Raw genomic sequence first — 26846 nt, forward strand, 5'->3', positions numbered from 1 at the left:
AGAGATTGTGAATGTTCAGGGAGAAGAGTTGGAAAACCAGGAAGCTACTTTAATTTTCTGCTGACATGACAAATTATTTCTTCCAGGTTCCTGGGTACCATTGAGCTGTACCTTTACACTCTCTGTGTATGGATAGGTGCACATCTATATATGTTTAAATATGTGCCAAATAGAACTCCTTGGGCTTAGAATGCACCAGGTAAATATTTCTAAGATGAATCAACACTGATTAGCCAGGTTCTCAACTGTCCCAGCAACTCGAGTTTAGTGACTGTGCAGTTCCGGGTGCCCAGCTCCCATCAGAGGGGAATGCAAGATGAGCCATGCAGGCCACACCATATGCTTTCAAATATATCGAATCTGTCCACTCCTCTCATCTCCCTGGCTGTCACCCAAGTCTTGACCCATGCTACTCAAAGTTCAGGTTAGAGATCAGCAAATTTTTTCTGTAAAGGACCAGATAGTAAATATTTTCACCATTTTCTCTTAAAATTGCTCAGCTCTGCTGTTATAGTATAAAGCAGCCATCTAGACACTATGGAAACAAATGGATGTGTCTGTATTCCAATAAAACTTTAATTACAAAAATAGGCAGCAAGGCCAGATTTGGCCCACAGGCTATAGTTTGCTGACTGTTAGTCTGAGAACCAGCAGGTTAGAGCCATGTCAGAACTTATTAGAAATGCAGAATCTCAGATCCCACTCCAGATCTGCTGAATTAAAGTTTTCATTTGAACCAGATCCCCAGATGATTCCTTTCTACATCAAGGTTTAAGAGGCACTGATGTTCCACGGTGAGGCCGCCTCTCTCTTTCTTCTCAGATGCTCTACGGCAACTAGGGTCCCTGAACTTCTACCTTCACTTAACTTTCACTACCCTCCAGACTATTCTCCCAGAAGCATCCAAAGGGATCTTTTCAAAATGCAAATTGATTCCATCACTTGCCAACTGAAAACCATTCAATGGCCTCTTAATTAGGGTTGTCAGACTCAGTGAAAACAAAACAAAAGATGCCTAGTTAAATCTGAATTTTAAATAATGAACAAAGCTTTAGTAAAAGATACCCCATGCATATTTAGCTTAAGTATGTCCCATGCAATATCTGGTACATACTTATACTAAAAAAATTTGTTATTGTTTACCTAAAATTCAGAGGTAGCTAGGTATTCTCTGTTTTTACTTGGCAACCCTACTCCCAGTGCTTCTGCAAATATGATCCAAATTCCTTACCGTAGCCTGTGTGATCTGGCCCTGACTCTCCACAGCACATCTTTGTGCATCACTGAACCCCTCCTCGCAGCACTGACTAAACTCCTTCCTGCCAAGACGTTGGACAATCTGTGGCTTCTCTCTGGTCTCTGTTTTCTTCCTGCCTTTCAGATCTCAGCCTAAATATCTCCTTCAATACTGGAGGCCTTCCCTAATTTGTTGTTTAAAATGAGTCCAGAATCTCACCCTCTATACTCTTCCCAGCCCTGGTTAATCTCTCTAGGTGGACACTGTTTTCATACAACCATTTCTGTTACAGGGGAGGTCTCCAGAACCAAAGTGACCCAGAGATCCACAGTGACCATTTCTTGTGATCCCAATGGAAAGACTTGAGTCACTCAGAGTAACAGGACAGAGTTTATTTAGTAAGAATGAGGATAAGGATGCTCAGGAGAGGCCCTGAGCAGACCATCTCTGTAGAGAACAGTATAGCTCTTACAGAATCTGGGCTTTCTACGGGATTTGGGTTCCTTTGTTCTTGCCTTAACCATATGAAGGCTTATTACCCTTGGTATAGCCCTTAGCAAATTTTCTTTGTGAGGGTCACGATGACCTGGTCACAAGAAACAGTTGTGACATGGTTTTGAAACAGTAATTCCATTAAGGGCTTATAATTAACTATGGCTAAAAGACATACCAATTTTGACATACCAATTCTCAGTTTTCCTGATGCTTGTCCGCTTTGATAAAGTTTTCTGTTACCCCAGTCCTGTGACTTATGGACTCTCTTTGATGTACGTTTGATGTCCTCCCTATAAATTATCTGTCTTCATTATCCTCTCCTCCCACCCACTTATGACTTTCTACCTTATATTTCCACAATCTGTAGTATTTGCTTGGGGCTTTTATTTTCCTCTCTCCCCATTGGAAAGTCACCGTGAAGTGGACAGGCACCTTGTCTATCGTAGTTACCATCTTCTCTCCAGCATCTCGCAGGGCCAAGTCCAGAACAGTTTGGAATAAATATTTGGTGAATAATGAATGAATGATCCTCTCACACAAAAATTGAGAAGACGTTTTCAATTAATTTCAGGGAAAGACGTGGCAGGAGCAAATTATAAATTTTAGCCAAATTGGCAAGTTTACTTTTGGTAAGTGATGGAATCCAGTTTGTATTTTATTTTTTTTTTTTCTTTTTTTTTTTATATTTATTTTTTAGTTTTTGGCGGACACAACATCTTTGTTTGTATGTGGTGCTGAGGATCGAACCCGGGCCGCACGCATGCCAGGCGAGCGCGCTACCGCTTGAGCCACATCTCCAGCCCCCAGTTTGTATTTTAAAAAGATCTCTGTGGCTGCTTCCTGGAGAATGGTTTGGAGGGTAGTGAAAGTTAAGGGAAGGTAGAAGTCAGGCCTTTCACTTGAACAGATAAAGGCATTCATGTGACCCACCCGTTCAGCCATTCTTCAGCCAGCTCCTGAAAAGTTGTCCATTTAGAGTTGGAGAAAATTTTTAAAAAGAACTTGAGGAGGCCTTCTAGAATAGAAGAATAGAATCTTCCTATCATGAAGAATACATACTTGCTAGAAAAAAATATTCAAAGGAAAAGGTGCTCAACAGTTATTAGGTATTTGTTTTAAAGGAAAGTCTGAAATTTCCATAAATATCTGCACAGGATGGAAGGGTTGTTATAGGCCATCATCTCGCCTCCCCCTTCTCATGTGGTCCTCATACGATTTTTCAGTCAACAAACTTACATTGAAGTTACCTTTATGATTGTTATGACGCTGCCAGCAACTTGTACACATCTTCTCTCATTTAATTTTCAGCACCCAGAGAAAAGTTCCAATATTCTTTCCTTGGTTTTAAAGAAATCCAAAGAAGGAAGAATTCCTTGGGATTTCAATAGTCTTAGAGGAGAGTGTATTTTTTACTTGGGACCAGAAGGTCTGGAAAGAACGCAGAAGTGGGAGGAAAAGTGGAGTGGAATGGGGAAAGATGGAGAGCTAGACAGGAGGGGACTGGCGTGACTGCAGGAAATTAGAAACAAGGAAATGATAAGAAAACGATTGAAAATGTATGTTGGATTTGGTGTGTAGAATACGTTGAGTTTGCTTAGAAAAGCAAAGAGACGTCACAAAGCACTTGAGCCGAGGTGACATCTTGGAGCTGTGTTTGAGAAGCCACGCGACAGAAGGGAAGAATGAAAGTCGAGAAGGGAGAGGAAGCTGTCCTCTGGCGGTGCTGGTCCTGGTGGCCTGAGCAGGTGCATTAGATGAGCACTGGGGTGAAAGAGGAGGAGGAGGAGCACCAAAAACAAAGTGAGATAGAAAGGATTTTTTTTTTTTACATGAAATTTGTTTCTGAAAGAACTTTGTAGAATGTGGGGAAACAACTCACCTGCATCATTTTGCCATGCTCACAGTTAGCTGAATCACCAGCCCCATAACTCTACTATGTCAATTCTGGAACTCTCTAAAGATAAAGGAGTTAAAACATTTAGATAAAGGAGTCTCTAGACAGCCCCCGAGTACTTTTCTCTCTCTCCCTCTTCTTTTCTTCTTTTCTCCTTTTGCTTTCAAGAGAAGCTGGCTGAGTCATGGTTCTAAATAGGTCATTGCTGTTGAATAGAGGGAGCCTTAACAATTCAGTTAAATGGCCTCTTCAGCTCACAATGTTAAAAGCATTTTACTTGGTGTGTTTTGAGCTGTCTGCACCGCCGTGCTCTCTGGCTGATTTTTTTTTTTTTTTCAAAGTTGATTTAATCCTGGCACTTCATAAAATGTGTGTATCCATTAAAGTAAGGTTTTATTCATGTTCAAGAGAAATCTCTGAAAGGGTGGAATAAAACCAAATGCATGGAAACAGACCCCTGTCTGGCAACGAGGAGACATAGATGTGCAGGTTGAGTGCAAGATTTCAGGAGACATGCTCCCCCCACACACACACCACCCCCAAAGGAGTTTCTCATCAAATGCCAGAATGAAGCATCGGAACTTGCCAAAATCTCCCCCTTGGCTGCCTGAACTGTTTAAATCATTCCTTTTTATTGGATCTGACTAGGCTGAGAACAATAATGGAAATGCCCACTGACTGATGGTTCTGGCGATTTTGTGAATTATCACATAAAATGAAATGCTGGACTACATTCCTATCTCCGTGGGGTTTATAGTTACTCTCCTACTCATGCTCAGCATCGCCTGTACAGCTCACCTTCAAGACTCCATGGCCTTCTGAAAAGAATGACCACATCCGCAAAACTGCATTGCTATAGATTAGACAGTGTGGTTTACTAATCTTTTTGTTTTAAAAAATTAAAAATAGGAATAACTTGTTTAAGAAAATCATTTAGATTTTTCTAATTCTCTCCTCTTGCTTTCTTCTTCTCTAGGGAACTCAATGTGACTAGCCTTGATCAGACTCATGTAATAGCAAAGAAAGAACACACTCTAGAGAGTCCCCACAGGATTTTGCCTACAGCCCCCAGGCTGAAGATTTTACTGGCTTTCTGGGAGGAAATGAGCTAGGTGTGATGAGATGACTAAGACAGTAACTGGCAAACATCTCAGATTCAGTGATCAGAGTTATCAGATTGGAAGTGTTTCCAAAGCACAATGTGTTCAGAAAAAAATTCCCGAGGTTGCCCACTCAAAAAATGGGTATTTTAAAAAACTGCTTAGTCCAAAATTAAAAGCTGTAGACATTAACTATAGTTTGATTAAGGTAGAATTTGAGATCCATTAAGGAAATATGGAAGCAATCTGACAAAAGTAGAATGAACTAGACAAAGTAAAAGAAATGTGAGCAAAATTGTTAATTGATTTCACAGGCAGTTCTTGAGCAACTACCATATGCCAGTCTCCATGTATTGGTCCCTGGGCTCTTGGATCTCTTCTTGGTACATTAAAATGTAAAGACATTAGGTCCTTTAGACACTGGTGAAAATTTTTTGTAAGTTAGAATAGTTAAATCTTCTCTACTCTTGGACCTTCATGTGACATCATCCCATGGTGGAAAGCAGAAGGGCAATAGTAAAAAAGAAAAAGGGGCTTTAGAAAGTGATATAATATATAAAATATATGTACAATTATAAAAAAAAACAATTTAAACTTTCTAGAATACATAAACAAAATGCATAAATTTTGAAAACTTGCTTTCATAATAACCCAGTCTCAGAACACTTAACCCCCTCCTGCAAAAATGACAAAAATCCATTCTTGAGGGCAGAGCACTCATGACCTAATCACCTTTTATTAGGCCCTAACTTCTAACATCCTTGCACTGGAGGTTGTTTCCTGCACAAGCACTGAGGGGACACATTGAAACCATAGCAAGATTTGATGCATGGTCTTAGATTGAACAAATTAGTCACAAAGGCCATTTTAAGAACAAGTAGAAAATTTGAATATATAATTGGCTTTATATGATATCAAAGAATTATTTTTGTTAGATTAATAATACTGTAGATATAGACATGCATAATAGAAAATGTCATAACTTTAATTAATTTTAAAATAATACCTAAACATTTTTCATTCATTAAACAGTTAAATATACATCAAAAATTTGGAAAATCTTAGGGCTAGGGGATAGCTGAATGGTAGAGTGCTTGTCTAGCTTGCATGAGACCCTGAGCTCTCGTCCCAACATCACAAATACATACATAAAAATTAGAAAATCTGTATATTTTCTGTTTTCAAAATTTATGCAATTTTATTTGTATTCTAGAAAGTATAAATTGTTTTTATAAGGGTATAAATATAATATATAAAATACATATATTCTATATATTATATCACTTTCTATAATTTAAAAATGAATATTTATTTATACTTAAACCCTTTTTTAAGAACAGCAACCTAAGAATTTAAACAATTATACATTTATACACACATGCACACACACACACACACACAAAACTTTTGTGGGATGGGTACGAGGGATTGAAGCTGGGGCACTCTATCACTGAGCTACATCCCCAGCCTTGTTTATTTTTTATTTCAAGACAGGGTTTTGCCAAGTTGCTGAGGTTAGCCTCAAACTTGTAATGTAATTGGCTTTAAAAGATATCAAAGAATTATTTTTGTTAGATTAATAATACTGTAGATATAGATATGCATAATAGAAAATGTCATAACTTTAATTTTAAAATAATACCTAAACATTTTTCATTCATTGAACAGTTAAAATACATCAAAAATTGTATTTTTGTCTCAGCCTCCCAAGTAGCTGAGATTACAGGATGTGCCACTATGCCCAAACAAAACATATTTTTAAATATATTGGGCTGAGGGCATAGCTCGAAGTGGTAGAGAGCTTGCTTGCCTAGAATGCTTGAGGCCCTGGGTTCAATCCACAATACTGCAAATATATATATTTCGTATAATATATACTTATATATTTATAATGTATGGGTGTATGGGTGTTAGAAATGCTAAAGTAGCAGCCAGAAAAACAGCTAAAAGAGATAAAAGTGACTGCCTATTGGAAGCAAAATTGGGTGTGAGGAGAGGTGATATGGGAGGGGGGTGTTTTTCTTTAAAACCTTTCAATCCCCCACCTTCAGGGGATAGGGCCTTGCCTGTGCTAGGCCAGAGATCTGTCTCTAAGCTACATCCCCAGATCTTTTTTTTCAATTTTATTTTAAGACCAGGTCTCACTAAGTTGCTCAGGCTGGACTTGTACTGGGGATATTCCTGCATCAGCCTTCCGAGTAGCTGAGAGGCATGCTCCACCACATAATCTCAAAATGTGTTTGAGTAATTTTGACAAAATATCTCAGGATTGGTACACATCCAAGTCCCACTTCCAACCACCGCTATTTCCTAAAAATTGTGGCTAATCTTTTCAAAGATGACTCTTCTGTTTTGCAATATTCTGTACTGTAAGAAAAAAAAATCAGATCCAATTATTTTTAATACACTCTACTCAATTAGACAAGAATGCACGCTAACATATTTTAGAAAGATTTTTCTTCATAAAATGAAAAGAAAAAGATTGTGAACCAGGAAATTAGCCAAACATTCTTCCTGGTTGGTTAGTAGACTTGGTTAATAAGCCTCAGATGAAAAATACTCATTCCAACTAACTACTGTGGAGTAATGGTTAAGTTCATAGCAAATCATGTTCAAAATGCCAAGGGACTCCTATATCCATATGACTCTTGGAGTAGGGAATATGAAGGCTTGAACCGCTTCAAAATAGACAATATAATCTTGCATCTTAATGATAATTTAAATGTTAATAGATTTAATTAATACAAATATCATGGCTGACAGAAAAACACTTTCAGAAGGATATTTCTATGGAAGAATATGTTTGACACGTGGTACAGATTTAGCAGAGTTGTTGGGTGGGTGATTAACATTTTTATTAATTAAATCTTTTGCAATAGAAAGAACAAAGGTATCTACTGTGTAAAATTTGATCCAGTTTCTAAAATATTACATAAATCAAATAAATGAAAGGTAACCTAAAGAAAGAAAAAAATCCTGTTACTTTGAGAGAATATTCTCAACACAGTTAATTGGAATAGCATATTAATAGTCATATTTTAATTTGTTGGGACAACATTAACATGTTACTACTAATTCAATTAATTGGTTGATTTTAACTCATTAATAAGCTGTAATCAGTTATTATTATTTCATTCAACAATGATGATTGAATATCTATATGCTGGCATTATGGCAAAGTCTGGTAATACAATCGTACCCAGGACAAACATGATCCCTACCATGTGGAGTCTAGTGGGGAAGACAGATATCAAACAAGAAATTAAAAAGAAACATAATCAGTATTCTCTGGGGGAGAGGTAGAGGACTGCCTTATAAGCGTGTAGCAAAGGCTCTAATCATCTCACTAAGAATCTGTACCAGAGCCCTAACAGCTTCCTCTAGCCACCCCTTTCATCAGGGTTAAAAATCCCAGGGTAAATACTAAGTCCCTGGGGATTTGGGTGGCATCATATTCTAAAACAGGGTTGTCACAGCCAATATGGGATCCATCTACCAGCCACTGTTTCCATCAGTGATTCAGTTTATGTTGACTTATTTTCCAGAGAAACCTTAGTAAGCTTTGCAGACCAAAGAAATGCTGAGTGGAGACATGTAGCAGAATTTTTGAAGTGGGATCACTTTATAGATGGCTCTTCAGACAGATATTAGGGTCTAAGATGATCCTGCTCCTAACCTGAATATACATACAAAAATTGTAACCCCAAGTAATTCAAGAGGGATTGTTAAACTAATTCTGAAGTACCTACCTTACCTCCAATCTTTTAAATTCGATAGTGGGGGGAGAACCAACTAAGCAAGCTGAGATTCTCGCTAAACCAAGCTTGTGTTTATCTCATGAGCCAGGTTGTCATCATATTCTAAAATATGGATTTTGTTTATTTCAGAATGTCCTCATTGTTGAGGTAAGCTGCCTTTTCTTTTTCCGTGTTTGGGAGTTGCATGGATCCAAGGGTGAGTTTTAAAATGTACGACTTGTTATCAAATTGGCCAAGGATTTATGGAGTCCTCACTGTGTGCGGTGGTTCTCCAAATTTATCAAATCGGAGCCAACTGTGATCACTAGCTTCAAATAATTTCTAGAATCAAAGCTCTGCAATAATAGCTGTGTGGTACTTTATCCTGTTTTATATCCAATTTCATGCATGACTAAATTGGTTCTTATACCTATTTGTGAATCAGACAGTTGTAGAGAAGAGTAAATTAGCACTCAGAATCAAATTTATTTAACAGTAAAATTAAGGTTAGAACTCTCTTTACCCTTAATTCAGGATTCTGGCTTATGTCCTCTAATGATTCCCATCAATTTTCAAGTACTTGGAGCCTCAAAATCGTAAATAAAACCAATTAAAAATGGTAATCGAAGGGAAAACTATGACCTTTTAAATTAGTCTTTTTCTGTTAAAAATAAAAGGGGAAAAAAAAAAAGCGAGTCTCTGGTAGCAGTGGACTAATACAGCAAATGGCCATGTTTCCTTCAGGAGCACGCCTGCCTTACCAGTTGGCAAAAATTCAGGGGAGCTGTTCTTGGGCTTTTGTTCCACAATTGCCTGCCTGTGCCTTCTGGATCCTCAGTTCTGGCTCCACACAACCCATGGAGTGGACCCTCCAGCCAAACTATTGCCCACCCCTGGCTAAATTCAGACCTGTTATATAGATAATCAGCTCCTGACAGCTGATTTCTGTCCCAAGGACAATAAATTGCTGCAGCCCATTCTACTCTAATTGTGCAGCAGCAGCTCATCAGCAGAGATGAGCCTGGGCTCACTGCAACCTCAGACCCTCAGAACTCACAGGCTGTCACCAGCTGCTACCCAGACACATCTCACTTCCCAGCCAGAGAATCCCCTAGTGAGTCGGGAAGACAAGGAGGGGGTGGCTTATCCATTCAGTGTATTCAGATGTACATCCCATATCCATGAAAATTCATGTGTCATGTATTGTGTTACATAACCTCAGGGCCAAATTTAGTCCTTGAATGTGCATGCATGAGTCCCAGTGTACTCAATGAGGAGAAGCTGCACATGGTCTCAAAAGGCCAAATTTAGCCCTTCAACACAGTTCAAGGATGCAAGGAAGTATTCACCAGTATGTGCCCCAAAACTCAGCTTCCAGAAAGAAGTAACTAAGAAAACAGAACCAACTCTGCTTCCTTGATTCCAGTCAGATAGTATTTGTCCTTATGATGCACTGTTAACAAGGAAAAATCTCTCCAGGTGAGAAAGCTATTATGCTGCTCAAATGCACTTTACCAAACTTGTCTGTCCTTTTGCTAAGGATGTTGTTGGAACTGGGAGGACCATGAAAGCCCTGCTCACCAGCATAAAGAAATACAAGCCCAACATGATTAAGGTAGCCAGGTGAGTAAGACATTCACAGCATGCTGATTTCTCTTCTTCCAAACAAGCCCAGGAGGGATCCTCACACAGGATGGCTATTCCCCAAAAGTGTTTCTAGTCCTAATCACTGGCCCTTCATCCCAGAGCGTTATGATTTGATCATACTGAAAAATAGCCCATTTGATTGCTACCCTGAGAGAGGAAAGAGGAAATGATGTGCTTTGCTGTGTTTCTGAGCCCCTCTTGACTGTGCCTCCATAAGCCATTTCCAGGAGCGGCTGGATGAGCCCCCATGCAATTGCTGGGCTCTCTTCCTTTTATCCTGAACCATTGATGTAGTGCCACAGCAGCAAGGGCAGGAATAAATAAAAGGGTTGTGATGATGCTTCACAGGCTCAAGGGAAAAAATACATACTTCAATGATGTTTAATTCTATCTGCAATTCACTGTTGAAATCACTGAAGCAATTTTTTGTTTTGTTTTGTTTTAATGACAGTTTGTTGGTAAAGAGAACACCTAGAAGTGATGGCTTTAGACCTGACTGTAAGTGGTTTTTGGTTTGGGGGATTTTTTGGTATATTTTTGTTTTGTTTTGTTTTGTTTTGGTGGAAGTGCTTTGTTTTGTGCTTAATAGTTATTGATTTCCCATTTTCTGGCAGTCTAAAGTGGAAGATATTGTAGGACTGATAATCCCACAAATTTCTTGTCTTCTCTACCTTACAGAGATTAGGACCCTTTCAAATGGAAGGTATTAAATTTCATTTGCATCTTTCACAGGAATTTCAGGGCATTGGATATTGTTGTTTTGGGTTTATGCAGCGCCTTAACTTCAAAGAACTCAGCTGATCAGTTTCAGGGGAGAGGAACAGTTATGGAGCTGGGCTATTTCAGACACTGGCTGCTATACCTGTCAGTCACAGAGGCACGGAAAGAGTTTAGAAGGATCCTCATACCACCTTCAGAAACTATTAACAGACAATGCACAATGGTGACCTTCAGCCAGTCTGAATTTTAGCACACAGAAGGCGGAATGTACGACCTCTCCCCACCACCAAAGAGAAAAAGCAGAGTAGATACCTCTAGGTAACATCTTCATCCTTTCAGACGTGTATTCTACAGGGCTTTCCTCATCGAGGCCACTTTCCCCTCCCCACATGTTAGGACCATAAACAAGCAGCCAGATTATTTATTATTCTAACACTAGAGGCGACTTTTTTTTTTCACTTGCATAAGGAAGAATTCAGCTTGATTTTTATAACTTACATTTGTTCTGAAGTCCCTGGATAATTTGGCTACAATTCTCATCAGCAAGCTGAACAAACATTAGAGACAGGCACCGTATGGATGGGTCATGTACCAGTGACTCTTTATTCTAAAAACAAGTCTCATTCCTCTGCTAGATGTACTGACTCTAGACCTTGTCAGTTCTGCACAGACAGATTCAATCACATGTTCCTATTGGTTCCTGGCTTCAGAAATCTAATCTGTATGTCCTAAGTTACCAAACAGAAATTTTATAAGGAAATCATATAAGATTTAGGTAAGATTTGAAATGAAGTTGAAAAACATTCATTTCAGACATACTCAATTAATTCCAAATTTATTGTCTGTGTCACTTATAACAACAACATACATAAAGTAATGACACCTAATACTTGAAAAAGGTGGTGGTGTGCCAGATACTGTTCAGGGAGCTACACAGATAATTTGTGTCATTCTTACAACAGCCCTCTAAAGGCAGCTGCTATTGTTATACCCATTTAACAGGTGACAAAATGGAACACAGTGATGTTAAATAGCTCGACAAGGCCATAGCCACACTGTAGGGCCAAGATTGAACCCAGACAATCTGTTTTCTGTAATGGCAATTGCAGATTTAAGTGCAGGAGCTGCACTCCTTTGCCATTGAGTGATGGGGCACTTTGATTCCTGACTGTCCTCCTATCCATCCTCTTCCTTTTGTTCCATGACATGTTAGGGTTCAGCCATCTAAACTGGCTTTGTGCTCTGATTTTCCCAGTCTGAGCGGCCACGCCTATTGTAGGGGCTGCATTGCTCCCTGTGAAGTCATTGTTATTGTTACCCACAGGGTTTCCTGGGATCTGCTCACAATTTTTCAGTCAGCTCAGAATCTCTGTTTCTTCTTTCTTTCTGGATTGCTGAGGCTTTGCACTTTTTGTTCCTTTCTCGTGGACTCTTTCTTACTTGCGCAATGTAACCTCTGACATCTTTTCTTCTGCTCTTTATTTTTCTCCTCTTTATTCTTCTTAAGAAACTCTGCAATTTGGAGGAATTAGACAGGGTCCCTGACAGTGGTCTCACAATTCATTCCCCTAGAAAACCCACCTCTGGCACATTCTGTAAATAGGAGCCAGTTGGGGTCTGCACATGAGAGTGTCTTTGGTCATAGAGATGGAAATGGTGGGGCATAATCAGCAGGAAGATAACTCTGTGCTGTAAGCCCATCAGCAGTACCAAAGGACAGTTTCATAAAAGTACGCAAGCACATTTCTCCTCTGTTACACTGTAATCATCAAACTTATAAGATTCTAAAACACTGAAAAAGTTTGAAAAATCATTAGACCTAGGCACATTTATTCTCTCAGGTGTGGACCTCTGAAGAAGGAGAGCTCTTGTCTGTTTCTTAAGGGACCCCTTCAATTAAAAAAATATCACCTTCCTTTCAGTAAAGTCTTCTTTTACTCACCGTAGGTACCTTGTGCTGCATTTAAATCCATTTCCTCTTATTCCACCCTCATTAGAGATAAAGAGCTAATTAGTAACCTCTGCATTGTGGACTCAAAGACCAGCATTAAAATAAACCTGAGCATTCTCTTCCTCAAGCTGAACGATCCCATTTCTTTTCATCTTGTCCCCCAGGTTTTACTCCCCAGCCCAGGACACTGATTCTGTAGGAATATTGCTTCTCAGTTGCTGAGATCTGCGTACCTGTTCATGTTTGCAATGCTATGATACTTTCTGTTTGAACTGCCCTTAATGCTTTTCAGAGAATTTCCTTTGGTATTATGTCATTACATACTGCCTGCACGTGAACAATAGGGCCTCATGACTAACTCACACACACTCCTTATCTTCTGAGCCTCTTGAGCCCTTCCTCAACTCTGTGCACTGGGAGTCCAGTCATGTATGTTTGCTTATTTGCCTTGTTTCTGCAAGTAGTCATTCCGGTCAAGGTCCCTATTGGGCTTGTCGTGTGCATTGCTCACCATGAGTCTTTCTTATTTCCATCCAAATGCAAAGTCTTCACTGTTTTAAGTGCCAAAAACAGCATATGGTGACATTAGACTTAACGTACTCTGAATTATGCTTTTTTTTTTTCTCTCTCTCTCTCTTTCTTTCTGCTAAGATGCTGGATTTGAGATTCCAAACTTATTTGTGGTGGGATATGCCTTAGATTACAATGAATACTTCAGAGATCTGAATGTAAGTCTTGCATGTTAACCCTAATTCCCCTTTTCATAAGAATTTAACAGTGACATCAATTTAACAAATCTTTTAAATAGTAATACTAATAACCATTATTCAGTGGGTCTCTTCTGTGTCTGGATATATTGAGCAATTTTCATCTGTACTCCCAATTAATTCCTACCACCACCCTGTAAGATTGGGATTAGGATGATGGAAGCAAATGATGATTATCTCTATTTTGTACTAAAGAAATAGGAAGCAAAAAGCACAATTATGGCTCCACATTGATTTTTCTTCAGAGTTATTGACCATGTCCAATCAATCATAATGATAGCTAATATTCTCTAAAGTGGTTCATGTCAGTACTTGAAGTCTAACAGGTTCCAATTACAGTGGCATCCAGCTTGTTACCATTCCCCCTTTTGGGATTCAACATACAGACACCAACCCCCAGTGTGGGCCGAGCTGTGTGACCCTGATCAATCCTGAATGATGTCGAAGTAGACATTTTACCAAAAGTGGAGCAATCAGCATCTTACTCCTGGAAATTAGAAACTTAAATCAAAAGTCACAGAGACCTAGAGTCTTTGGACATAAGCCACTATAATATCAGCCCCAGAGAGCACCCACAAGCAGCATGGGCCAGTCTCCGACACCCTTGTTCCTGCCTTTCACCTGTTTTATTGCTCAGCTCTTTCTTTGATTGTATTGGCATCCTACCAATAACCGTCCCCCCATTTTTTGCCTACATTAGCCCTACTCCATTTCTGTTATTTGCAATAAAAATATTCCTTACACATGTCTTGTTACCCAAAAATGGTTGATTAGGAATCCATGATATGGGGCTGGGGATATAGCTCAGTTGGTAGAGTGCTTGCCTCACATGCACAAGGTTCTGGGTTCAATCCCCAGCACCACAAAAGAAAAAAAAAAAAATCCATAGTTTATTTCCACTGTTATTTCTTTGGTTACCCAAGTAGCTATAATTTTACTAGTAGAAGATTTCTGTTTCCACCAGGGATAAATATGCTGGACTCTTAGTGTTTCTAGTTTTGGGGACCTGGGAAACCAAATTCAAAATAGGGTTAAGAACTAAAACAACAAAGAAGTCAGACAGAGCAGCACACACCTGTAATCCCAGCAACTCAGGAGACTGAGGCAGGAGGAGGATCACACATTTGAAGCCAGCCTCATAATTTAGCAAGAGCCTGTCTCTGGCAGCTGGGGTTTAGGCTCAGTGGTAGAGCACTTGCCTTGCACATGTGAGGCACTGGGTTTGATCCTCAGCACCATAAAATTAAATAAGTAAAATAAGGGTTTTGTGTCCATCTACAACCAAAAAAAAAAAGAACCTCTCTGTATAAAACATAAAATGGACTGGGATGTGGCTCAATGGTAAAGTATCTCAGGTTCACTCTCCAATACCAAATAATAATAAAACAACAAAAAAAACCTTTTACCAAGCATTTAAATGGGTATCTTTAGATTTTTCGCACATCCAAATACACACATACGTGTTTAAATGAGCAAAAACCAATACAAGGTAGCATTCTATTATTGCTACATCATATTTTCTGTGCCTTGTATTTTGTTAAGAAACTGATACATGTAAATCCCTTATTGTTTCAGCACATCTGCGTGATCAATGAACACGGTAAAGAAAAATATCGAGTCTGAAGAAGCAAATTCTTACCATCGACTTCCCAGATAACATCATTCTTACTACTATACTACACTCAGGAAGCCAGCCTGTAAAATCTGTCTCCCCGGGGGCGACTTCACGCAACAGGATGTAAAAGAAAAAAAAAACGTTTTAAGTGAAAGCTTTCTTTTCTGAGATATAAAGAGTACTAAAGGTTCTTAAGGAAAAGAAAGCAGTGCTTTTATTTGACTTGTTCCAAATTCAACACTCCACCTTATGACTCATAAGTTCTCTCCACCTTCACACTCCTGAGTTACACCTTCTTTTGTTTTGATAATCATTATGTTTGACTACCATTCCCAGGAATACCCCCACTTAGTTACTCATATATTTTTCACCTAACATTTTTAATACCTTCATTTTGTAATATTTTATGCTATTAACTGGGAAACCTTTTAAAGTAAGTCCTGAGCTGACATACTAGGAATGCAGCTAGATTCCCATGCTAAAAAAGGGAGGGAAAGGATAACTTAGTATAAATTCCTGTTTGCGCCTCTCTGACAGGACATCATTATCTGCTGTGACAAAGCCTTTCAGAAAAGCAGGGTACGATGAATCTTAATGATGTTATGAAATGAGCCTTTGCTTAGTGCTCTTGATCGGAGCTTCCGGTATGTGATGACAGTGTGTTGTGTATGCATGGATGTACTCAACTGTGTTTAATACTCTGAATTTTAATTAGAAAAGACACAATGGCAGCAAGGCCCTGGTTCCTACCCTGTACCCTTTCATTCACGTGGGACCTGAGCAAATGGCAGAATTGAGTAGGGAGTGTTTTCAATGCATGAAACTAAGCAAGTATAAATTTTTCCTGTTATTTGCATCAAAGGCCAAGACACTATTAAGTATTGTCTGAAACATGAACACAGAGATTGAATTATTTCCTTAAGTGTCCTTATAAGACCAATGGCACAATCCGAGGTGCTACGGGAAACAAGCTTACCTACAAAAGATTTTTTTTTAACCAAATAAACACTTTATTATTATTATTATCACTGCTGTCTGAGACATTTTCTAATTTATGGGAATTTTAATTCGAAATAAATTTGAATGCCAATAGAGCTGTTTTTCCTTACTTCCTAAAAGAAGTAAATGCAAAAAATAAATAAGCAGCCTTTGTTTGGTTCTGAACCAAATGTGATGTATTGTTATTAGGTTCCAGCTTCCTTTAAACTAATAAAACAAATAAGAAAACTTGTTATGTTTTATAACTGCTAACTGTTTTTTCTTCCACCTTCATATTTTCTATGTACTTTTAGCTATTAAAATATGTATGAGCCAGTAGCTTCAATACACCACTGCAGATACTATCCTGTGGCTATTTTTGTTCACCTGGTTTAAATCCAATGTATGCACTACTAATATAAGCAAATGATTGAGCCAGGCTAGATTTGATAGGCCTCCCCTTGCCCTGGGCTCATTTGTAAGAACAAGGAATTTTAGTTGTAAAGGATTTTTCTGCATATCTTCGTTTCAGTCCAAGAAGAAAACAAACCACACCCAGATATCTCAAGAGAGGGAATCAGCAAAGGGAATTCCTCTCTAGTTTTGCTCCATAGAAGGATCGGTACCCAAGTTACAGATTAATAATTGTGTATAGCTAGCCAATTTCTTGAAATATCAGAATTAATATTCTAAACATAATTTTCGACCATGCCACATTTTATTGGAAGACCTAGAAAAATCCAGACACGCATATGATCTTAAATACAAAATCATCTATACATTATAGAGTACAAAAATATTTTCTTAAAAATCTTGAATTTTACCAGATACGGTGGCACACACCTGTAATTCCAGTGACTTGAGAAGGCTGAGACAGGAAGGATCACAAGTTCAAGGCCAGTCTTGGCAATTTAGGTAGTCCCTTTCTCAAAAATAAAAAGGGATGGGGATATAACTTAGGGATAAAGTACCTCTGGGTTCAATCTGCAGTACCAAAAAAAAAAAAATCAAAAAAATATATGTACACACACATTGAATTCAATGTATATGAGTACACTTATTAATTTAGTGTTCCAAAGCGTTTAGCTTTGAAATAACTAACTAGCCCTTTGTTTTTTATTTCTGTTTTCTTTAGCCTTTTTCTGTCCATAAAACCATTTTCCTCTGCTTGCCCCATAGGATACTTATTCAGTTTTATGGAATGAAATATTGCTTGATTTTAGAATCACAAAGCCAATTAAGATCTTTAAACTAAAATTGGTTGTAATTTTTGTCTTTTTACAAGACACAAATTACTAAAATTAGGAATGAGAGAGTTGGCATTACTACAGGTTATACAGATACTAATTGGATAATAAGAATATGATTAACAATTTTTATGCCTATAAATTTGATAACTTAGATGAAATAGACTTATCTTGAAAGGCTTAAACTCCCAAAGCACAATCAAAAAGAAACATAAAACCCCAAACAGCTCAGTAGGTATTAAAGAAATTTTAATTTAATTCTAGAGAAAACCTTTATGTCTAGAGAATTTTTCTGATAAATTCTACCAAGCATTAAAGAGAAAATAATATCAATTATACACAAACTCTTCTGGAAAAATTTTCAAGGAAGGAATGCTCTTCATTCTATGAGGTCAATATTATCTTGACAAAATAAAAACCAGACAAAATATTATAAGGAAAGCAAATTATAGATGAAAATTCCTCATGAACATAGATGCAAAATTTTCTCAACAAAGCATCAGTAAGTTCAATCAATAATGTATAAAAAGAATAGCATCATGATCCAAGTGGGATTTATCCTAAGATTATAAGATTGATTTAACATTCAAAAATCAATATAATCCATCATTAATAAGCTAAAAAAGGAAAACCTTATGATCATTTAAACAGATATAAAAAATAACTTTGCCAAAATTAACATCAATACCTGATTAAATCTTTCTGTAAATTAGGAAAAGACTGTCATCAACCTGATAAATGATATCTCTAAATGTTTGTTGATTGAAATGGAGCTAATAAAGTTATTTTGTTCTGTTGACCTAATTTGACTTTCTAGAGTACCAGCATTAGTTCCAGGAATAACAAATTTTAAAATGCAGAGGATAAGAGAGAGCAGAAAATTGCAAAGAAGAAAGTAAAATGTGGGCCCTAAAAAAAAAGAATAAAGGAACTTGACAGGAGATCTAAGGCTAAGGTAGAGATTTAGGCAATTGGGGTTCAGTTGAAATGCTAGGAGGAATAGGGCCTCACCTCCATTCTTTTTTTTTTAATTGTATTTTAGTTATAGATAGACATAATATCTTTATTTATTTATTTTTATGTGGTGCTGAGGACTGAACCCGGTGCCTCACCCGTTGTAAGGCAAACATTCTACCACTGAGCTACAGCCCCAGTCCCTGTACCTTCATTCTTGAGAATCAATTCCAAGGTTCCTGATCTCCCTCGAAAGGGGAAGCCAAACTTGGATTTATTTCACTATAAACAGGATATTTTTCTCAATTCTCTGGTCAGACACTAAAGCAGGAGGATCACAAGTTCAAAGCCAGCCCAGCAACTTAGGGAGGCCCTGAGCAACTTAGTGAGACTCTATTTCAAAATTTAAAAAAATACAAAGGGCTGGGGATGTGGCTCGGTGATTAAGCACCCCTGGATTCAATCCTGGTACTACTACTACTAATAATAATAGGGGTCTGGGGTATAGCTCAGTAGTAGAGCACTTGTCTGGCATGTGCAGGGCCCTTCCTGGCTTTCATCCTCAGCGCTGAAAAAAAAAAAAAAATTCCTCTAAAATGTGCCTTGGGGTTCAGAGAAGGAGCGCAAGGACAGAAGTCATGGTTTCACTTTCATGTCCTTTCAATTATGTTAAGCTAGTAAAACTTTCGTGAGCAAGGGTCAAAGGCAATTTTTCCTGGTATTTAAAATATATATGCTGATGAACTTCTCTTTGTACATATATATTGATAGAGTTATCCTTCGGATTATCAAAAACAAAATGTCTCTCAAGACATTTTAGATTTATTGTCCCTAACGTAGTTCTGGTTTTTATTGCATACTGTATATGTAATCACTATTCAATTACATAGCATCTAGTTTCAATATCTTCAAGTCTATGGCTTAAATAGCATTCTGAATACTTGAATTCTGTTGTTTGCAAAAATCTACATTTCCCCATTTTATAACATTGTTTATCACACATACCACAAAGTGCTTTATGCTTTAATTAACAGAGCTGCTAAACTTTGCTCAACTGTAGTTGCACCCTATGACTCATAAGCTTTTTCTTTTTTCTTTTAAAAATTTGGTTCAACAACATCTGGAAGCTTATATAAGGAGAGATGGTATTCTTTACAATCAGTGATTTTTTCGGGACAACATGTTTCTGCAATTGGCAAGCTTTCATTTTTCTCTGAGTTGTTGCTCTTTTCATGTAGTCTAACATTGGCAACTTAAATTTTCCCTAAAGATTAACACATGCAAGGACTTGGTCAAATACTGTAAACTTTTGCAATGATTGATTCCTAAATCTCTTCTATTAATTTATTCTGAGTTGGTCCGACCTTGAAAAACGAAAACTAGAAATAATTGGGAAGGAGTTAGAAGAAACAAAAATATCAGTGTTACATACTTTACGTGCAAGATATTTCTTTTAGAGGAACTTACATCATGAAATTTTTGTGGTCTCTTTGATAATCACTAAAAAGAAGATAATGATCGGATTTTGCAAAATGTATCTCTAGATTCTATCAACTGTTTTTTTTTTTTCCTACCTAGATGTTTTTTCACATCCTTTCTGACTCAGAGTCTTTCAAACAGAGATAAATTGCACATGATATGTGCACTACTGTATGGTCTCAAAACGTGTCCCTTGAAATTCTAATGTTCTTGCTTTTGTGTCTTACTATGCTTTGATTTGGAAGTAGGGAAGTAAGCCTGCTATCCAAAAAGGGGAATTACATACTCTTAGAGATCTTTTAAAAATATCCCACTGTTGTTTCTTCAGGTAGAAAAGTAGCTCAAGTATTCTCCATGTGTCTGCATTTCCCTTTTGCTGGGGAAAAAAAAATACTTTAGGAAATAACAAATACACTGTGATCAGACTGAGCTAACAAAGAGACAAATAATTGGTCCTTGATACTTAAAATGATGAAAATTCATTTTAGCAAAAAAGTGTTCACATCCCATACAGGATGATCATCAATCATTAATACTGATTATAAATAAGGTATTCAACAAAAGATGTTTTATGCTTATCTCTACCTGGGAGTATTTTAGCCTCCTACAAAGTGTATGGGTCACTTAATATCCAGTGGTCTAAAGTGTTTTAATAAATGTAATATTTCTACATCCTCATTCAATCTTTTTTTCCATCATGTTTCATTAAAAACTAAATTGTTTTGACAAGTCCAAAAGGAAAGCAGTTTGGGTTTAAAATAATTCATCTTGTTTTGAAGGGAAACTAGTCCATATGCTTGAGATGCTTCCAGCAAAAATTCTTTGAGGTCTCGGCATAGTTTCAAGCACTGGTAATTTTTCAAAGCGTTACCAGTGTCTGTCCTCCCTCATATCCATCCCTAAGTGAGACATTAAATACCTAGGTCTTATCTGGGCAACACAGTATCCCAGTTTAAGAAATTACTATTTGTGGCCAACAATTATATTAAAAAATATTCAACATCGTTAGTAATTAGGGAAATGCAAATCAAAACTACACTGAGATTTCATCTCACACCAGTTAGAATGGCAGTTATCAAGAATACAAATAATAATAAATGCTGGAGAGGATGTGGAGAAAAAGGAACACTTTTACACTGTTGGTGAGATGGTATATTTGTAAAACCACTACAGAAATCAGTATGTAGGTTCCTCAACAGACTAGGCATGGAACCACCATATGACCCACGTATACCATTCCTCAGTATTTCTCCTAAAGAATTAAAGTCATCATACTCCAGTAATATATGCATACACATGTTTATAGTAGCACCATTCACAATAGCCAACCTATAGTACCAGCCTAGATGTTCATCAATAGATGCATGGATAAAGAAAACATGGCACATGTGAGCAATGGAGTTTTATTCAACCATAAAGAAAAATGAAAATATGTCATTTGCAGGAAAATGAATGGAACTAGAGACCAACATATTAAGCTCAATAAGTCAAACTCAGAAGGTCAAGTGTATGTTTTCTCTCATATGTGGAAGCTAGAGAGGAAAGAGGAAAAGAAAGTTGGGTGTCGATCTCATGCAAGTCAAAGGGAGATCAGTAGGGGAAAGGGAACCAGGGGTGAGAGGCAGGGAGGGAGGGGAGAAGTGCTGGGAAGTGATATTGGCCAAATTATATTCCTGTATTGTGTGCATGTACAGATGTGTGACAACAGATCCCATAATTGTGTACAATTCTAATGCACCAATAAAAAATGTGGGGAAAAAAGAAACTACTATTTGTAAGAAATTACTATTCCCTTGTATTTCTTTGTTAAGAGGAGCAACTATTCACAGTAGCCGAGAGGGGGAAATGACTCAATTGTCCATTGAGGGATAAATGAATAAACAAAATGTGGCATACAGAATACAAAATATTATTCAGCCTTTAAAAAGGAAGGAATTCCTGTCACATAAATGAACATGAATAACCCTGAAGACACCATGCTAAGAGAAATAAGCCTGTCACAAATGGACAAATATTATATGATTCCTCTTATATGAGGTATCTAGAGTACGTAAACTCAGAAAAACAGAAAGTGGAATGGTTTTTGTCATGGGCTGGAGGGAAGCAGGGAATGGGGAGATGTTGTAATGGGTTTGGAACTTCAGTTTTGCCAGATGAAAATGTTCTAGAGATCTGTCTTTCAACAATGTGAATACCTAACACACATGAACAGCAGGTACACTTAAAAATGGTTAAAATGGTGAATTTTGTTACATGTTAATTACCGTAATTCTAAATAAATATTTCCCCAGAAAAGTTTTTTCTGTTTCCAAAGTTTATTTTACTTTAAAATTTCTCATTATGAACTGGGGGCTGTGAAACATGCCTATAGTGGCTTAGGAGGCTGAGGCAGGAGGATCTCGAGTTCTAAGCCAGCCTCAGCAACTTAACAAGGCCCTAAGCAACTTAGTGAAACCCTGTTTCTAAATAAAAATATAAAAAAGGTTGGGGATGTGGCTCAGTGGTTGAGTGGCCCTGGGTTCAATCCCTAGTACCAAAAAATGAAAGAAATAATAAATAAATAAATAGTAAAATTTCCCTTTTATGTTGAAGAAGGAATGAAAACCTGTTGTTGTCTCAGAATGTCCTAAAAATAACCTATGGCTTATTTTTTTTTTTCCTTTGCTTTGCTAAGCACCAGAGACATTAAATCATTCACCCTGTCCAAATCTGATTGGATTTTAGAAATTCCCAGATTTCAGACAGAAAGGTTTTTAGAAATGAAATTTGAAGGCAATTAAGCACTATATTAAAAAAAAAATCTACTGAAAATTGCAATTGGTTCATACGCACACTCACCTACAGAAGTGTTTCTTATCAAATGGGATGGAAGATTCATTTTTAGGTAAAGAGAAGAGGACTTTGGAAAGAAGTAGGGGACTGGGTATGTGGTATCTTCAAATGGTCTGCTCTTGTCTCTTGCACTGAGGTCCATTTCTGTTGTGTGGGTGTTTAGGACAGAGTCCAAATGACTGAAAATCCTGTTTGGGATGCTCCCACACACAACGTTTGAGAATTTGGCATTTCACTCATTTCCTAATCTCCTGCTGGTACGCATAGGCTTTGGGCAGCTGAATAGACCCTTCTCTGCGCTGGAGTCTGTGAGAAGACAAGAGCAAGGGACTGAAAATTCCCTTCATCAAAAGTTCCTACCCTCACTCTCCTCATATCTTTTTCCTAAAAACTCTTTCTTCCTTTCTTCCTTTCCTTTCCTTTTTCCTGGGAGGGGAGGGGGTAGCAGGGGGCCGGGATAGAACCCAGGGCCTTGGCACGCTTCCCCATGTGCTCTGCCACTGCACCCCAGCACCTAAGTTTCATTTTTGAAAGGATGGGGATGGATGGTTTCTTCACTTCCCAAATAGCATATACTAAGTATTTCACTACTAGTTCCTAATTTCTTTGGGTTTATGTAGGCCTCCCAAAGTTCAAATAAAGGAGTTTTATGGAATTACTAGACTTCCAAAAGGTATAGACCCTCTCACTGTGTCATTTCAGATTCATTCATTCATTTGACAAATATTTATTCTTTAATAGATACCAGGCATTGGCCCTTTATAAACATGTCTCATTAATATTGCCCTTTAATATTCTAAATATTGGCCCTTTAAAAATCATTGAAGTAGGGGCTGGGGATGTGGCTCAAGTGGTAGCGCGCTCGCCTGGCGTGCATGCGGCCCGGGTTCGATCCTCAGCACCACATACAAACAAAGATGTTGTGTCCGCCGAAAACTAAAAAAATAAAATAAATATTAAAAAAAAAAAAAAAAAGATTACATGTGAAGCTCATCCACAGCTCTGGCTCTCACAGGGGCTGGTAACCCTTAAAAAAAAATAAAAAAATAAAAATTAAAAAAAAAAATAAAAATCATTGAAGCATCCCAAGAATTATTATATTTAAGTTAACACTGATCTTGACCACCAACTCAATACTAGATGTATAAAAAGGCATATTAAAAAAAAAATAACAGACTTTTGCTTCATTTATAAAACAAACCAGCAATCTTGCAAGTATGATATTTCCCAAACTAAATAGGGACATGCTATATAAGATTGCTCACAAGGAATGTGCTAGCCTCACCTGTCACCAATTTTGGTCCAGGACTCTCACATACAGGTCCCAAGACAAGCTACAACAGAGCAACATGCTGGGCTGCCTGATTGGCCTGCTGGGTGCTGGTGCTTCGGGAGCTAAAGGAAGTCCCAACTGCTCAGCTGATTGTGGTGTACTGAGCTTTGGCCCATGAAGATTTTTGTCTGCTCTCTGGACATTTGGACCTGAGCTCACCCCATTGCTACAGGCTCCATCCACAGCTTTTTAGCATCCCCAGGCTGCTCCTGGCTTTCTGTCCTGTCTTCACCTCCACTGTTACTCCAGCCAGAGCTTGACTGTTGTGCCTAATAGGGAAGAGGTCATTCCTTCAGTTCCAAAGTAATAGCCAGGCTACCTTGCTCAGGTCTGTCCTGCTCAACCAAAGGCATAGTCTTCCGAGCCTTAGCAACCTCAGAGATACTTTAGTCACACATTTACTTCCTCAAGTATAAAAGCTAACAAAGAAAAAAATCTCCTTCATGTTCCTTAGAAACTAATGGCAGTAAATTTACTAGAAATCACTCTCTACTGTTTCATCCAAGCATGTTCTCTCTCTCGCTCTCTCTCTCTCTCTCTCTCTCTATATATATATATATATATATGTGTGTGTGTGTGTGTGTGTGTGTATACATATATATGTGTGTATATGTGTGTGTGTATAAACTTATCAATAGACATTTATTTATTTATTTATTTATTTATTTATTTATTTATTTACATGTAGTGCTGAGAATTGGGCCCAGTGCCTTACACACATGTAGGCTAGCTCTCCACCACTAAGCTACAACCCCAGCCCTCACCCAACTTTATTCTGTCTATGTTATCAGTACATCATTTTGCCTCTCTTGGAGCTCCTACTTAAAATGAAGGAGCTGAACTAAATTATTTCTTCCACTTTTCACAGTATATGCCAGTATATGAAGCAGGAGATTAAGGGCGCAAGTTTTGGAAATAGGAGGCCTGTGTTTGAGTCCAGATTTTTGTCATTAACTAACATGTGACTTACCTTTTCTGCACTTCAGTTAAATAGAGATAATATCCACCTCCTAGGTTAGTGTGAGAATTCATGAGAATATATGTATTTGTTATCACTTAACATTAATCAACACAGTTTTATACATACATTTACACATGGCCATATGTAAATACTTAATGCTGACATTTTTCCTGTCACTCGTCTCTAAATATTCTTCATCTCAGTCCTTGCTTTTCATAACAGCTTTTAAATAATTACTAAATATTTCTATGGCCATGTACCATATAGTTTGGATCTGAAATATCCCTCTAAGGCCCATATGTTAAAAGTTTGGTTCCCAGTTTAGTACTAATGGAAAGTTGTAGAAACCTTTAAGAGGTGAGGCCTACTGATAAGTTTTAGGTCATGACAGCTGCAAAGTAAAGAGAAAGAGGGACAAGAGAACAGAGTCCCACGATTCCTTCGAGGTCATTTCTATTATCTCTCTCTCTTCACTCTCCAGCTATCATGAGGTAAGCAACTTACCCTACCAAGTGCTGCCTACCATGACATGCTGCCTTGCCACAGGTCTAAAAAACAATGGGGCCAACTGATCATGGACTGAAACCTTCAAAGTTGTGAGCCCAAATAAAACTTTTCTCTTTATAAGCTGACTATTTTCAGGTATTTTATTATAGGAATGGAAAGCTTACTGACACACCAAGTAATATTTGTCTGAACCATGATTTTGTTATAAGGGTATAAAATCTTAGTTTTTTAAGTTACCCTTATCCAAACTATAGTTAAAATAGTTGTGGAGCTGTTTAAGTTGAACAGATGTGGGGCTTTTGTAGTTTTGTTTTAAAGTATAAATTGTTTGGGCAACCATCTTTGTACTGATCACAGTCTTAAAATTTTTTTAAGAAGTTCCAGTTTTTTTGGGAAGCTGGGGATGTGGCTCAAGCGGTAGCGCGCTCGCCTGGCGTGCGTGCGGCCCGGGTTCGATCCTCAGCACCACATACAAACAAAGATGTGTCTGCCGAAAACTAAAAAATAAACATTAAAAAAAAAAAAGTTCCAGTTTTTAATCAGAAAGCCAGAATGTCTTGGTAAATCACTTCCACACCAGGAAAGAATCCATTAAAGAGTTCCTATGCCCCTGCTAGTTCAGTCACAAGTTCAAAAACACTTTTTTTATAGCAACCTTAAAGTTAGATGCAAATAAGAAAGTATGCCAATGTATAGGGAAACAAAGAGAATTCTAATCTCACTGTAACTCCATGCTACAACGCCAACAATTAAGACCCAACAGGCTCTACCCTTCTTTTCCAGTTGGAGGCAAAGAAGTGAAATAGTAATATTATAATTCAAGCCATTCTGACTTCTGCAACACTGAGCTTCTAATTCTGAGCTCTAATTCTGATCTTTTCTAGCCCTTGCTCTAGTCATCTGGAAACCCAGGAGAGACAAATGGGCCTCCTCACCTTGTAGTTATGATGTGTAATTAAGTAATAAATACTAGGTAAGCTATTGGTGAGAGTGAATCTCAAGATGCTCATAATTAACTCAAGACAAAGCAGAGCCCAAGAGATAGCTTGAGACGTTTACCTTCATTGTAAACTACCCTTTTCTCTGAGGCAAGACTATTAACCTGCTAGAATTTGGAAAGACCCATTGAGAAATCAAATGCCTTTGGAATTTATATAAGGTCCAGGACAGAGTTGTTCATTGTGAGACACACCGGGCAAGGTCACATGGTGAACAGAAGCTCTGGAAGGAAATGCATGTGTAGCCTGCCTTTCATTCTTTCCTTCTGTGGTCAGCAGAATAATGACCCCAAGGATGGCCACACCCTGCTTCCTCAAATTGGTGCATATGTCACCATCCCAGGAAGAAGGGACTTTGCAGGTATAATTAAGTTAAGGATATTGGGATGGTGAT

General features: G+C 37.8%; 2 protein-coding genes across 4 annotated transcripts in view; one reads left to right on the forward strand and one right to left on the reverse strand.

Moving 5' to 3' along the window:
- Window positions 1–16506, forward strand: part of Prtfdc1 (phosphoribosyl transferase domain containing 1) — an 87668-nt gene extending 71162 nt beyond the window's left edge. For 2 of the 3 annotated variants that reach the window (XM_015495231.2, XM_048812680.1), the window contains exons 5-9: window positions 8614–8631; window positions 10004–10086; window positions 10562–10608; window positions 13433–13509; window positions 15124–16404. In XM_015495231.2, the coding sequence (XP_015350717.1) occupies window positions 8614–8631; window positions 10004–10086; window positions 10562–10608; window positions 13433–13509; window positions 15124–15171 (273 nt within the window). In that variant the 3' untranslated portion in view covers window positions 15172–16404. Of the gene's footprint in view, window positions 1–8613; window positions 8632–10003; window positions 10087–10561; window positions 10609–13432; window positions 13510–15123 lie in introns of all 3 variants that reach the window. The other variant, XM_015495230.2, reaches the window with a different exon arrangement.
- Window positions 1–26846, reverse strand: part of Thnsl1 (threonine synthase like 1) — a 186254-nt gene that overhangs the window by 134768 nt on the left and 24640 nt on the right. The window lies entirely within an intron of this gene.

This window comes from Marmota marmota, unplaced genomic scaffold, assembly GCF_001458135.2.
Source record: "Marmota marmota marmota unplaced genomic scaffold, marMar, whole genome shotgun sequence".
Taxonomy (NCBI): domain Eukaryota; kingdom Metazoa; phylum Chordata; class Mammalia; order Rodentia; family Sciuridae; genus Marmota; species Marmota marmota.